Here is a 15,140-nt window from a genome sequence, read left to right on the forward strand (position 1 = left end):
GACTTTGGAGTCATCTTTCTTTGCTTCACAAGTTCCTTATACGGCTGAAAATGGCCGCTAGGCTATCCGGCTGTGGCCAGTGCACATGAGGACTTGAGTTAATATTTTGCCTATAATTAATATGACAACTTTACTCACCCCGGATATCATTACCTCAGAATTTGATATCAGCCCACGTCTAATGACACCTTCGTAACTACGTATCTATTAGCAACCTCAACATGGAAAAGTTCCATTCGGGCAAAACATTTGGAGGCGTTTAAAAAAAAAAACAAAAAAAACAATTACCTCACTGACTTTGCGATCCACCTCTTTCCCATCCTCATAATAAACATCTGTAATGATTCTTGTGACAGTGGTCCGCACTTCTTGGATAGTGCGCACATGCCTGCGGTGGGAAGGGCCAGAGGTTCTTCGAAAAGTTGGGGTCTCTGGTGCGCCCTGTTAAGACAGATTATCCTTTTTTTAGTGTGTGATAGGCAAGGCGGGGGGGGGGCAGGGTGTGTCCAAATATGCACCTTGCCAGCTGGCGAGCACGGCACTGGTATACAAGAGTTGGCTTTCTGCGCAGCTGCCTGCTGACAAAACATGTACCACAAGTTTGTTGAAAACGCAACACAAAATATATACATTTTACAGATCTCGAGGTAGGTCGCTGCCAATTGAAAACGTATTTATCCATCCATTAACAAAGGCCTTCAGAGCGGTATTGACGTCATGTTTATGGGATGAGAGTGTACAGTATACCTTGTCAGATAAGCATGCGGCAAGCGTGTTGTGGGATGTGTCCTTCCGGTTTGGGTGTGACAGCTCTGATCCCTGGCTCCCTTTGGCTTGATCAATTTCTCTTTCTTTTGCAGTCTCCTGAGGCACTGCCAACACTTCCAGTTGGGAAAACTCTGCCTGGCTATTAGGCAGGCTGCTACATCCTAGCGATGAAGTCTGGGAGCTTCTTTGCGGTGAGGTAAACAGCCCTCCCCTGCAAAAGTCAAAACATTCGAAGGTCCTCAGAAATATTCAGTGACTGGGGTACTTATGAGCAATGTATTTGCAGCGGTGGGATGGGGTGCGTGAATCAATCGCCTATTGCTGAGTTTAGATGAACTTTTTCCAGTCTTTGCATCACCACAGCCATTCAACTTTGCCAACAGTGGGCAGAAATTAATCATGGTGCTCATTTTGTGGACACCCAGACCAGTATGACACGGCCGGATGAGCTGTCACTCAGGGGACATCCCTGAGCGAGAGCAGGTTTCAAGGACGATGAGGGAGCTTTGGACACCCGGTGTGCATCGGATTAACTTTTTTTTCTGTTTCAACCCTTTACTGGGCACAGCGGCCACTTTCGGCCGATAATCTATTTACTGGGCACAGCGGCCACTTTCGGCTGATAATCTAAACAGGAAAAACGTCCGAAAGCATTCCTAACAGCCATTGTCTAAATTATAACATACCCCTAATTTTCTCTAAGTTCCTGAAAACTCTTACCCGTTTAAGACTTAAAAATAGAAAAACGTTTGCCTAATAAAGGCCCTTTTGGCCTGTTTACAACAGGAGTTCTCAAACTTCTTGGAGTCAGGGACCCCGTTTAGAGAGCAAGTTTTCCAAGGACGTTTGCTCCAGTTTTAGGGGAAAAAAAATCATTTGTCGAACGAAGTGACCTTTTTATTAAACGGATTCAATTGGACAACAAGTATATTTGTTACTTTTCAGCCATGCTGAAGGCTCTAATATAACAAAACTGGGTCAATTTCCCCCAAAACGGTTGCTGCCAATTATTCAGTCAAAAACAGCAGCTCATTAGCAATTTTACATTTAATTGGTTGAATTGATTGCTTTATAAAAAGCCTTATGAATACTTTATAGAAGCCTTATGAATACTTTCATAATTTAATATGGAATGAATTGAAATCAACACAAATATATGTTTTTGTTTTTTGTTTTATAAGCCAGAGTATTTTTCGGACCCCCTGCAGTCAGCCTGCGCAGACCCTAATTTGAAAAACACTGATTTAGACCATCAGCAGAAAGGGTTAAACATCTTTTGAGACAATCCAATCTAAAAGTTATTCAGCACAGTTTGTACCACTAATATGAGTGACCGCGGCAGCCGCGAGATTTCAAAGGGTATGGAAACGGGTAAATGTTACCATATAAGGTTTAATATTTTAGGATTTAAGTAAATATGTGAACTGAAGTAATATTTGTTTTAAATATGTATAGTATGAAAACTTCACATTTAAAAAAAAAAAAAATTGGGGGTGGGAGGTTTCCTTAACGTGGGGAGGTCCTGGGCCCCATTAACCGCGAAAAACGAGGGCTCACTATGAATGGATCCCCCCGTGTTACGAGATTAATCCATTCCGCGGTTGGGCTCGTAAGGCAAATTCAGGTTTGAATTAAGCAATAAAATGCACTGTAAATACGGTTTTGTAACCACTCATGATAGAACAAGGCTTTACTGTTCCGCCATTTTGAAACGAGTGAGGCTGACCTATAGCAGACCAGCATCTCCGTTATGTGACAGCAACAGAAAATAAGTGCAATTACCTAAAAACGCCTGCAGATGGAGACAAAACAACACAAATACAGCCAAGCCCCGAGGAGTTTATGACAGTTGTTTTTGTCCCAAAACCAAGAAAATACCGTAAAGAGGGGACGAAAAAAACTTTCCACACTATTCCACATTGCAACATGAAAAAAACGTAAGCCAGGGACGCTGTAATACAGGGTCCACTGTGTGTGTGTGTGTGTGTGTATATACATATACATATATGTTTCGTTTACATTTGTGCACAGAAAAAAGAAGGCTCACCTAACAGGTGTGTTGTCACCTCCAGGCAGATGGATATCTTCTTCCTGTACTTCCTGCTGTCTGTGCACTTCCCTTACACGAGTGAACACAGATGCACTGTTGGGACAGATAACAATTTTTTGTAACTTATCACAAAAATGTGGCAAACCTATTTCACTTTTCAAACAGTGAAAGAAACTAGTGAAAGGTGCTATTAAGTGTGAAGTACCTGGCATCATCCTTAGTGACAGTGGTAACCTTGGCAACAGATTCATCCTCATCTGGTAGTGTTGGCTCTGCAAAAGAAGAGTTATTACTGAGAAAGTAATTTGAGTGCAGCATCGCTCTACGGTTGATATGACTAATGCTGGACTCACACCAAACAATTTGGTGGGCAAAGTCTTAGATAAGTTTTAAAAGTTTTATTAGCGGCCCAGCACACTCCCATCATCTTGATGGTTTAATGTGATTTGGTCATTTCTGACGTTTTGGGTCAGTCTTTTCCAAGTGTTGCCCTTAAGCTGATGTACGTGTTTGATATAACATTGAGTCCTTCTGTCTCTGTGAAAACGTGATACAGCCAACAAGCAATTTATGAGCTTTAACAAAACTGTAGGAAACTCTGCAAACAAACCCAAGAGCGGCATGTGCGGATGGAACTGTGCTCAAGTCACGTCGCCCCAAAGGTAAGAGGCAATGATGACAATAGAAATGAAGCAGGAGATAACAAAAATACGAAAGAGGCGCACGCATAGTTAACCTTGCCCGTGAGTATGGCCGTAACCGCAAGACTTTCCTTGCCAGGGGACGCACCTCCCCAACAACAAAACAACAAGAGATCTTGCAGCTTTGTCAACAACAAAATGGAGAGGCTTCTTCTATTACGGATTAAAGAGAAGGAAATCGCCGGTGATATGTTCTCCTTTGAGAAAAGTTCTCGTTTAAGAAAATAAACAAACAAATTCTGCGGGTTGGTCTCTGCTCCCCTTCGCCTCCACCCAGCTCAAGTCACGTCGCCCCAAAGGTAAATGTCATATTTCCTTTGTATTTTTATGTTATTTAACTGTACAGTAGAATATGTTACTAATTTTTAATATGTGTATAAAGCCATGATGTTTTTACCTAAGGTTTTTGCACGCGTTGCACGCATTCACTAATTAACATAGGTTTGGATTGCCCGTCATAAATGTGTGTATATATATATATATAGTCAGCCCCCTGCTTACGAGCATCCTGATTTGCGAACATTCCGCCTTACGAGCGTGGATCAGGGAGAATTTTGTCCTCCGCTTACGAGCAAACCTCTCGTCTTGCGAGCATTCCGTCAAACCAGCCATTGAGTATGTAGAAATGTTCTCGCCTAACCGCGTCAATATATTCAGCAGTTGCGTCATCTACAATCATTAATAGATACTTATGGCGGTAACGTGAACGCTATTGGTCTTACAATCTCACACTGACTGTCTCACTCACGGTGTCTAAATATATTACCATTTAAGTGTAGTGTTTGTACAGCTAAAGGGAAAAACAGCTGACATGAAATTAAATGTGCCGATTGCAGGACAAAGAATTGTCATTGGTTTAAATGTGTGTTTTTTTTTTAATTAATTGTCAATACATTCCAACCGTTTAAAAAAAAGTGCGAATAATTATCAGTCAGTCAAGGAGACGCCAATATGCTATTGGTCGATTAAGGTCACCCGGTCTCACTCACGGAGATGCTATTGGCCGGCGTCACACGTCAATCACAGAAATGCCGATATGCTATTGGCCGAACGCCTTTATCTAGCTTGATGGGACAGGATGGAAGGAAGTAGACAAAATGAGTGAAAAACGGAATGTTTTGAAGACTTTGCAAACTTTATCTGTTAGACATAGCTTCTAAAATTACTAGCAGCGGTAAAGGAAGAAATAAGAGGATGATGTTTTAGTATCTCCGTGATTTGCACCCTGACTGAAAGAGTTAGTGTAACACTGTAAGACCAATAGCCTATATGCGTTGCCATATTAACTCAAGAGGTTAATCTCTGCACCCTATTACGGGTGATGATACAGCGCCATATAATGGTTGCTAGACAAGATTGCATGTCAGGTTAGTCGGCGATCTCCCGATATGCATTGGGACAGCGTCATTGTTGCAATTTTGTGAGTTGTAACCAAAGGTGAACTGACGCTCGAACAAGCCATAAGTGTGCTGCCTAGTAAATGCAACACACACAACCACCTCTCCGCTTCCACCGTGCTCAATTCACGTCGGGAAAAACAGTTGACATGAAATTAAGTGTGCCGATTGCAGGACAAAAAATCGTCACAGATTTAAATGTGTTTTAATCAATAAGATGTCAATACATTCCAACCGTTTAAAAAAAAAGTGCAAATAATTATCAGTCAGTCAAGGAGACGCCAATATGCTATTGGTCGATTAAGGTCACCCGGTCTCACTCACGGAGATGCTATTGGCCGGTGTCACACGTCAATCACAGAAGTGCCGATATGCTATTGGCCGAACGCCTTTATCTAGCTTGATGGCACAGCTGGTTGGGATGGAAGGAAGTAGAGAAAACCCTGACTGAAAAAGTTACTTTGACACTGTAAGACCAATAGCATATCTGATTTACCGTATTGACTTAGAGCATTCATCTCTGCTCATCTCTGCTTATCTCAGCACAAGTCACGTCTTTCCAAAGGTAAAAGTCATTTATCCTTTGTATTTGTTATTTAATGCAACTGTACAGTAGATTATGTCACTTAATATTAATTTATGTATACAGCGTGATGATTTTACCTAAGGCTTCTGCGCGCGTTGCACGCACTCACGAATTAACATGGGTTTGGATTGCCCGCTATACGAGCAATTCGAGATACGAGCGTAGCCGCTGAACGGATTAAGTTCGTAACCCGGGGGCCCACTGTATATATATATATATATAAATGAAAAAGTCACAGCCTTGATAAGTGAGCCATGAAGTGATGGTAGGCTTCCAAGAGCCTTTGCCAAATGTCTTTTGTCCCTTCATACAAAACAGCTCTTACTCTGCAGACTGAAGCGTTCTGAGCTTCCTTCTTCAACGGGGGTCACTAACTTCATTCTCAAACTCAGCCCACTGTCCCCCTTTTCTGCCAACTCATCTCCACATTCTTCCAGATCATCATCTTTGGCCGCCATCACCACCTCAGCACTGACATCCCCGGCAACGTCCGACTTCTCATTAAATGTCTCTAGATAAATGAAATACAAACCAAAAAAACTCGGCTCAAAAATGATACCAATACTTTAGAATTAGCACTGCCTTTCTACTTGCAGGAACATACCAATGGGAGTGCTGTGTCTGAGCATTCCCTTCAGCTGGCTGATTAGAGGAGGAGTTGCTCCAACAACTGGACCAATCACCTCACCATCTTTAGGCAGTGTAAAATGGAAGGACATTTCTGCATAAAAGCATCAGAACAAAAGATTACCTTTCATCCATTTAAAAAACGCTGATCTGCAAATGATAAGTAAGAAGTTTCGGATGTGACCATCATACCTCCTGAGCTATCACTGAAGCTCTTGTTTCGGTGCTCCTCTGCTTCTTGTACTGTGGGCTCATGGCCATTTGCGGACATTGAGGCTTTACCTGTGCTTGAAGGAAGACTAGTGCCTTTTAAAAGCTGAATTGTGGGAGGAGCCTGCAAGTCTCCGTTGCTCTCTGCAACACAGACAATGCTCCTGTCGCATTCTACATGCTCCTTGTCACCAGAAGACACCGGCTGGGCCAAAGTCTCCCCCGAAGCACTCTCCTCCTCCATCGCTTCTTCCTCTAGATCGGCATCTTCATCATCCGAAGGGTCATCAATTTCAATTTTGCTTGTCTGACTACTTTTGGATCCACAGTTCTGTGGCAAAGTCCCTGCACCTTCTGCAGCATTCACGCCAGTCTTTGCCACCTCCATTACAGGCACATGGGACACCACGGACTGTGAGGCCGGACTGCGCGGGGTCACGTCTGATGCGGTCTCAAGCATGCAGCTGCTGACAATCACTTGTGAATCTACAGTACCGTCTTGAGAGCAAGTAACAGCATTAGGAGGGCTTGATTCTTGGATATCGGTCTCACGTCCTTTTACATTCATGTTGGCTATGTTCAAGAAAGACCTCTGCTTGGTACAGGGGTTGGAACTGGGGGCACTTTGTGATTCAGCGCGGACACCATTGCACTTGCTCCTCTGATCGCCATGTGAAAACTCAGCATCCGCTCCAGGGTGCTCTTCAAAATCTTCTATCTGTGTAGCCTGGGAATCCTCCATGATGTCTTGGGACAGATTCTGGCCAGAGTTGCTGTTGTCCATGTTCACAGAGAGCTGTAAAGGCAATGTGAAAGCAAGAGACGGTTCCTTGTGAGGACCTTCAAGAGGCAAGGAGTCAGTCTTGTTATCCAATGGCTGTGGAGCCTCCTGACTCTGCGTGGGGACAAATACATCCTGAAAAAATAAAATAAACACAGTTGTGGGTTCAAGGCGGTCCCTGACTCCCCATGTCAAATGCACGGTATGAATCTAATTGATGAAAGACTAAAGAGAGTTGCAGCCGCAAAACAAAATCAAACGGAATACAAAACATGATACATACGTGTGATAACTCTGGCTGAGAGGGTAAAGACAGAGGCTGCTCTAACACAAAACCAGCTGAATTCTGGGATATAGGAGTAGAAGTGGGAGGTTGCGGTTTTGAGGAGGCCTCCGTTTCCATAGGAAGGTCATCCTTTTGAGCAACTCGCTCTTCGGCAGACTGCCGGGTATCCATGGGCTCATCGGCACCTGACAAAGCAAACTTTGCTCAACTCAAAACAGCCTTGGCCCTTTTTTTTTTTTTTTTTTTTTTTTGGGGGGGGGGGGGGGGGGGGGGGGGGTTCTCAATAAAATAATGTTCTCTTTACCAAGCTGGCTCCCTGCTTCAGTTGGTGAGCAGGGGACAATCAAAGGTGCACGAGGAACGTTGTCTGGAGTTGGCGCAACATAATCAAGAGAGCTTCTAGAGGAGAAATTTGAATTTCAAATCATTTCTCTTTGAAGAGGTTGTGTGTGCAATATAATTATCAGGTGCCTTACTGGGATAAGCTTTGCTTCGCCACTAATTCCTGTCCAGAAAGATGCGAGAGCCGCAGGGTGTGAGCTGATGTGGAGGTGGGGTAATCTTGTTGCTCTGGCTCAGACACTGTGCTGTCTAATGCAGTACCTGACAAAGGAGTAACAAAAAACACACACACGATAGGTTCATTTTTAATGATGGGATGAGATCTGGTACGACAAGAACTTGCACAGCATGAGATCCATTTTTTTAATGGCTTGTTGGGACAAAAGTGTAATGAAAAACAGAGGAGAAAGCTCTGTTGTCTTAATTTATTTGTTGGGACAAAAGTGCAATGGAATATATAGGAGAATGCTCTGCAAGACAGTAAAACACGCAGCCAAATGTGGTGAGAAGAGCCAGTCAACGATTCAAAATAAACCTAACTATACCGATGTATGGACACTAGAGCTTTGGCATGCTTTTATTTTGAAGTTTTTCCAGGAAGCGTGACTTTCTACTGCAAAAACTATTTTGTCCTTCTGGAAGTGAGTGGTGAGTCGCAATTTCGGGGCACTAAAAAAAACACGCTGGCATTTTCGAACAGTGTCTGTTGCCAGCATTTAGCGCAGGCTCTAGGATAAATTAGTCGCTAGCTAGAAGCGCTCAAGTGCTTCCGAGAGCAGTTGGATTACATTGCAGAGACAGTTTAATGACTTCAACCAAAACTGCACACTTTATGCTGACATCCTGACACGCTGCCGTTGGTAAGGATCATTTTTAGACATACTGGGCTGAGCCAAATGTGTCTTTGGTAGGTCTCATTTTCCCATTGAACAAATTCATGGTCGTATTTTTACATTCAGTTAAGGTTAGCAAAAAATTATCAAATTTGGTCATTCATTATATTCAGGGGAAAGGTGTTATTTTGTCTTCTGTGTTTAGAGTTGTTTTTCACCAAACAAAAATGTTTTTTTTTCTTTTCTGAATACCAAGATATGCAATAGAAGCAGCCCTACAGAAATACAGAATGCGCTTATTACTTTCATATCACCTGTGTGAGAGTACGCCAACACCAGCTATCACGAGCTGTGTACATTTTCTTGAAACTAAGTCAGTTGCCGCCGAAAACTGAGCCCGTAACAAAAGTGACTCTTCGCTTTGTTTACATGTGCAAGCAAAATTAGGATTTTTTTTTTTTTTGTAGTCAGCTCAATTACAATTTTTGAAAACTAGAAAATTGAGGCATCTCATCTTTTGGAATCATCCCATGTGATACATTTCCAACAAAACGCAGCTGATTATTGATTGAGGTGCAAGTTGAAGAATACAGTACCTGCTTAACTCATTCACCCAAAGACATATTTTTTCATTATTTCATATTTTTCATGTCCAGACATTAAATTCCAGATACTTTTTTTTTTCCAATATTTTTCCAGGTTTTTGGCTTAAGGAGGGTTAGGGTCTAAAACAGCTGGTACTAAATTAATGTAGAATACAATTACTAACTTCTGGCTCTAAAGTTGAACTTCATTTAGTCTCAGACCTTTTTAGCCCCCCCCCTTGATGAAAATTTTCGCCATTGGCACACAACGTAAGCATTTTAAAAGACGAGAATTCTTGTCCATGGCACTGAAAGAGTTAATTCTCCATGTGTGACATGCAAACGGACATACCTGTCTTATCAGCGTCAAACATGTCCTGCTGAGATGACAACTGATGGTCCCTCTGTTCCAGCTCACCAGAGTCTTTGAGGCACCGCGAGTGAAGCAGCACCTGAACATTCAGTTTTTGACCTGCCTGGCTGCTGGAACTCACCTCAGATCTTGAGAAGATACAGAAATTGAGTCGGCAGGCAAACGAAAACAATGCAAAACAGAACCAGAAAGAATGGCAGGGATATACCTGACTACTTTGCATACTAGATCCTGTGAGGTCAGTGTGTTGCTGTTGCGCTCTGAAAGAAAAAGGAGCACATAAAGAGGGTGGTACTGTACCAAAGTTTTGACCTGCGTCAACTTAATTTCTCTTAAAATCTCTACCATAGATCTTGATCATGGTTGTTACCAGTGGTTACAAGTGTTTGGATGCATTTTTTTTGAATCTGTAGTTAGCTTTAGAGCTGAAAAACTTTAGGAAAAGAAAGAATTGATATTTTTCTGATACAGTATTGCAATTTTGATGCAATTCATTTGTCTTTCAAGCAAGCTTCAGTGTAATATTTGGTATGTGCAGTAAAACTGAAAAACAAGACAACACATACCATCAACATATTAACTCATTCAGCTTTTGACGGCTATATAACAAGCTGGCAGGAATGGCTTAAACGGTACTAATCCAATAATGCAAAGACACAAAAGAGGCTCTCCGAGAAAGGCATTTCTTTTTCAATGTTCTTAAATGCTTTCAGTACAGCAAGAATCAGACTGCCTTCCATCATACATGTATAAATAGGCAATTATGCAATGCAATGTGTGTAAAAAATGACTTAAATATGAAAGGATATGCAGGACAAACAAAATATCTTAGAATTAAAACGTTGAGTTTACTTTTGTGTAAAACAGTGAATTTCTTGCATTTAATGTTGGTTTGCTCTTTAACACCTTTGTGCCATTCTTGAATGTTTTTTTTTTTTCCGCAAAAGAGCCCATTGCACTATGGAGAAAAAAATCTGTGTGGTTATTTTGTTGTTTGCATCAAATCCTTTGTTGTTGGGTTAAAAAGGTGTCTGCTTGTTTCTGATCCCCCACAAATACTATTGTGACTTACACAAATTTTAATACTTAAATGCCATCAAAATGCTCGAAATCGGCTGCCACTCTAGAGGTTGCCTTTCAGGTAAGGCTTGGCACTGAAAGAGTTCAATCTTTTCTGAGTATTAAATGGTCTCGATACCTAATTTGGAGTGTGCCTCGCTGCCTGGTCGAGGCTTGTCACACTCATCTCCCTTTTGGCTGTTCACTTGATTGACAACAAAATCCTGACTCTGTGAAAGTGCAAGGAAACCAAACTGCGAGTTTCCATCTGAAAGACAAAAATGACGTCATTTTCATGACAAGGTCTTCTTTGAAGTATGACAAGAGCTAATACCTTCAGCCTCATCGCAGGGTGTGGTGCTATCAGAATCCATTGGAAAGTTACTCCTGAAATATTGCCGATTAAAAATACTTGTCTGACTGAGCATGAGCAATCTGCCAAAGCAATGGCCAAGGACTACCTTAGTTTGCTTGGAGGGTTAATGGTGAGAACTTGACTCTCTTCTTGACACACGTCTTGGCATTCTGAACTGTGATTGGGCAGAGCGGGAATGCCTACACATTAACACAACAACACAAGTGTTTCTCTTAGGCTGACAAAAACATGCTGGCTAAATCCTCCCATTGTTAGAAAAAAAAACTGACCACAACCAGCCTGGCTGTTACTACGGCAGCTCTCTGATTGGCTATCCGTCTGAGAGCCTCTACTTCCTGGTGGTGATATCAGCTCCTGAAAAAGATAAGTTATCATTTGTTATGTCAACAACAAAACAAAACAAAAAAATGATGTATGCAATTAGGTGTGACATGATAAATGTTGAAGGACGATATTTTCTCAGAAACTCTCACGACAAACGATAGTTTTCATGCCACGGATACAGGAATGATTGATACAGCAAAAATAATTGACGTAATTTTATGGGCAGTTATGTTTACATTCTCAAGAATAGTGTATTGTATTGTACGTACAACACCTTTGAGAGCACATTCTGTCACTTGCCGTCGACTACAATGACATCATATGATGTCATCTTCAGTTGACAGCAAGTGCCAACGTGTTATTCAAAGTATCTTAGAAATATTTGAATTCGTATTCAAAATAAGAGCATTTTACTGATGAACATTGGTAAACAAGTAAGGAACTCATTTAACAAATGACCAGGATTATTCAAAATGACCATGAACTGACCTCTCAAAACATGTTAAACAATACAGCACTGTCTAAATGTTATTTTACAGTGCATTGGTTTTAGCAGAGATTGGCATCTTCAGTTGACAGCAAGTGGCAAAATGTGATTTTTAAAGGTATTAATTGTACCTTAGAAATATTTAAAGTCGTCTCCAAAATAAGAACATTTTACTGCTGAACATTGGCAAACAAGTAAGGAACCCCTTTAACGAATGACCAGGATTATTCAAAATGTTAACACTGGCCTCTCTAAACAACTCATGTTTAAAAAATAGTCAATAGTCAAAATGTTATTTTTTGCAGTGCACGGTGCAATCGACTAAACTGCTGCAATGAAGTTCTACGTTCACACAACAACGCCGTTTAAATCGACGCAAACACATAGGTTACTATCAAAATGACTGTAAACTGTACAGTATTTGAAAGTTCTGTACAAAAATACTGCGTCGCACGGAGCAATGAAGTAGTAAACATCAGGTACCTTGCTTTTCGAATTGAGATTTTCTTTAGAAAGGCTGCATGGTTATCGTGGCAGTCTTAATAAGCGGTGGCAACGTTCCTAATGTTAGGCTGTGTGAAGGTTAGAATCCTGTGGTAAAACCGAACCACGAAGACGTCTTGCGGCCTAACAAACTAATCGACCGTGACTTCCTGTATTCTTTTCGCGTCACCGTAAATAAAAGGGCACGGCTTCCATATAGCTGTCTGTTTAACGGCGTGACGAGGGAGGCGTAATGTTTCGACATGTTTCTTTTTGGCGACGCCGCTTACCAGGACCGGGCTGCATGCGCTGGGCTGCAGGTTGGAAAGACGCCTGGCCAGCACGGCTCGATAGCTGCTCTCCGGGTCGTCTTCCAAGGCGACGCTGTCCGGCTGGGAGTCCTCCACGATCAGGCACGGGTTCTCCGGTTGAGGCAGGCTGGAGTCCAGTTCACTTCCGTCGAGATCCATGATGAGGTCGGGCCGCGGCCAGGAGACTCGGACTGACCGACCGTACACAAAGGAACATGTGTTAACGAGTCGTCGTTTTGTCAGCTGAACGAGTCTACCGCTTCAATGATGTATACAAGTGTGCATCATTGATTACTTTTGGCGACTTTCGTCTAGATTTAGGACATAAACACAAGTACAACACACACCCCTGCTCATGCAGCCATGCGCCGCGCGGCAAAACGGGCCGGGAGGAATCCCATTGGTTTGAGCGAAGCCGTGACGTCACGGAACCCTTTGCTTGGTTTTATGGTTAGCGAACATTTAAAAATGGTTACTGGCCATTTCTTTTATCTTATTGCTTGTAATTTCGACATGAACTGTAAAATTCCATTTTGAGTACGAGACCAGGGTTTTTGTTTTGTTTGTTTGTTTGTTTTTTTAGTACGAGACCAGGGGTGTCAAACTCATTTTATCTAACGAGCTTCATGCAGGAAATTCTGTTCTCAAGTGGGCCCTACAGGTAAAATACCAGTATGTTAAAAACAGTGACAATAATATGTAGATTTTTTTTTTTGCTATGCACGCGTTTCTCGCGAATAATGGGGTCAACTGTAAATATTTTATTGGGAATTAAAATAAAATTATAAAGAAAATAATTCAATTTTAATCAATTTTACTTCAGAACAAATGGAAATTTTCTGGGTTTTTTTTTCGTTTGTTCATAAATACATATGTTGTGTTGAACACATTGGAGGAAATAAAATAAATGAATACATGAAATGAAACGCAAATATCCAAAATGCTGCAATGATGCTGTAGTGCTTTGATCTCTGGGCTCCACTAATTGACCCGAGTCCTACCAGGTTTATATTCAACCAGCATTTCTTTAATGTATGGAGGCCAGTAGCAGAATTTGTCAAATCTATTCTGGAATCCAGCGTAAAGACTTCAGGACTGGAGTGATCATTCTGATCTTTGTTCTGGTCAAAACCACAGCTCCAGCTGTTATTACAATAATCAAGGTACAGACATAAAAGCAGGGATATATCTTGGTCTGCAACCCTTCAGTATTGCAATGTTTTTCAGTTGGTAGATATATATATTTTTTTAAATATGATTTCTGAAGAGTCTTTCGCCACCCCAAGGTGTCGGATTTGCTATTTGGTTTCTCAAGACAGTGACTCCACGTGCTTTCGCATCCTTTATGCCTTTATTTCCCAAAACAAAATCACAGTTTTGTTTTGTACTAACTCCAAACGGGAAAGCCAAACGGGAAAGCCAGGGCCAAGATTCAAGCCTCAGTAGTGGGAGACATGTGTTCAGGACCAGGGTCCAATGTTGCAATGGAAGCATATAATTGTCCAAAATGTAGAGGTAGAGGATGAAGAAAGTTCAGAGGGGAATACTGGGTATGGCTCACTAATGGATCGTGTCACAAGTCGTTTGCATTTAAACACTCGTGCATTGACACTGATTTCCCACTCAGCATCCCATTCACAGGTCCCATTCCAATGGCTGTTTCTTAGGGGAGATCAAATGAATGGTAGCGATCACAATGGTGATGACCCGATCGTGCCCATTTGTAAAGAGTGTCATGACTGCGGATGTTAACATAACCTTTATAGACGCCACCGCCAAGTTTCATGTGTCATCTCGTCATTTGTGCGTCTAGGGCGGTGGCAAATCCGTCTGAAGACGAATGCTCAGCCATTAGCCAAAATGTCTCATACGCCCCCTTAAATTGGAACACAGAAGCCCGCGGAAGCTGACGCGGGGAATTGTTTTGACTGCACCTCCATTGTTCATCTACATGTCGTTCGAGCCACAGATAAGGAACAATACGACGTTACCTGATAAGACAATAGGTAGATTCCACTCGCGTGTTTAGCGTCCCGGAGCACGCAGCACAAACACGTCCTTCATCGCTCAGATGCTCCTTGCCTCTGGAGAACAATCAGACGGGGTGTGGAGTGCACGCACGCAGTGCAAGTAAATATATGAAATTAAAATATAGCCTATGTATCATTAATTGGATCTCCTAGAAGCACAGAAATTGATAAGAACACCTATAAGCGTACTGTAATGGCTGAGATGGCAATTATAATAATTGGATGCGTTCAATTATGTATTTCTTTTTTTTCGGGAGTGAGGTGGGGGGGTTGCCCCACAGCGTCCCATTCGAGGCCTTGTCTCATACATGACGTGTGTCGCAAAGCACATTCAAAATAGCAAAACAAAGTATTTCATTTGCTATCCTATTTTCACAAAAAAGTATATTTTGACCCGTAAAGATTAGTTGAAGAAGCATGGGACCCTGGTAGTGCAAACGCATCATTATTTCGTGTAATAATGTAGTGCAAATATTAAGTATTATGGAACAGTCAAGAACAATATCTATTTTGCTAAGGTAGAATGAGATGA

At 41.8% G+C, this 15,140-nt stretch overlaps 1 protein-coding gene across 4 annotated transcripts in view; it reads right to left on the reverse strand.

Moving 5' to 3' along the window:
• The window catches only part of tp53bp1 (tumor protein p53 binding protein, 1), a 22,248-nt gene extending 7,585 nt beyond the window's left edge, over nt 1-14,663 (reverse strand). Inside the window, exons 1-19 of one of the 4 annotated variants that reach the window (XM_088412558.1) lie at nt 14,570-14,663; nt 12,558-12,769; nt 11,243-11,327; nt 11,059-11,152; nt 10,932-10,984; nt 10,737-10,865; nt 9,747-9,798; nt 9,518-9,666; nt 7,883-8,009; nt 7,711-7,805; nt 7,404-7,591; nt 6,322-7,255; nt 6,107-6,223; nt 5,828-6,013; nt 3,024-3,090; nt 2,816-2,911; nt 748-979; nt 519-578; nt 289-441 (exon numbers count right to left, since the gene is read on the reverse strand). In XM_088412558.1, the coding sequence (XP_088268684.1) occupies nt 289-441; nt 519-578; nt 748-979; nt 2,816-2,911; nt 3,024-3,090; nt 5,828-6,013; nt 6,107-6,223; nt 6,322-7,255; nt 7,404-7,591; nt 7,711-7,805; nt 7,883-8,009; nt 9,518-9,666; nt 9,747-9,798; nt 10,737-10,865; nt 10,932-10,984; nt 11,059-11,152; nt 11,243-11,327; nt 12,558-12,737 (2,997 nt within the window). In that variant the 5' untranslated portion in view covers nt 12,738-12,769; nt 14,570-14,663. Of the gene's footprint in view, nt 1-288; nt 442-518; nt 579-747; nt 980-2,815; nt 2,912-3,023; nt 3,091-5,827; nt 6,014-6,106; nt 6,224-6,321; nt 7,256-7,403; nt 7,592-7,710; nt 7,806-7,882; nt 8,010-9,517; nt 9,667-9,746; nt 9,799-10,736; nt 10,866-10,931; nt 10,985-11,058; nt 11,153-11,242; nt 11,328-12,267; nt 12,405-12,557; nt 12,770-14,569 lie in introns of those variants that run through there. The other 3 variants (XM_088412559.1, XM_088412557.1, XM_088412560.1) reach the window with 3 other exon arrangements.
• Nucleotides 14,664-15,140: the final 477 nt, after the last annotated feature.

This window comes from Hippichthys cyanospilos, chromosome 4 (assembly GCF_059441005.1).
Source record: "Hippichthys cyanospilos isolate Australia breed blue-spotted pipefish chromosome 4, RoL_Hcya_1.0, whole genome shotgun sequence".
NCBI lineage: Eukaryota > Metazoa > Chordata > Actinopteri > Syngnathiformes > Syngnathidae > Hippichthys > Hippichthys cyanospilos.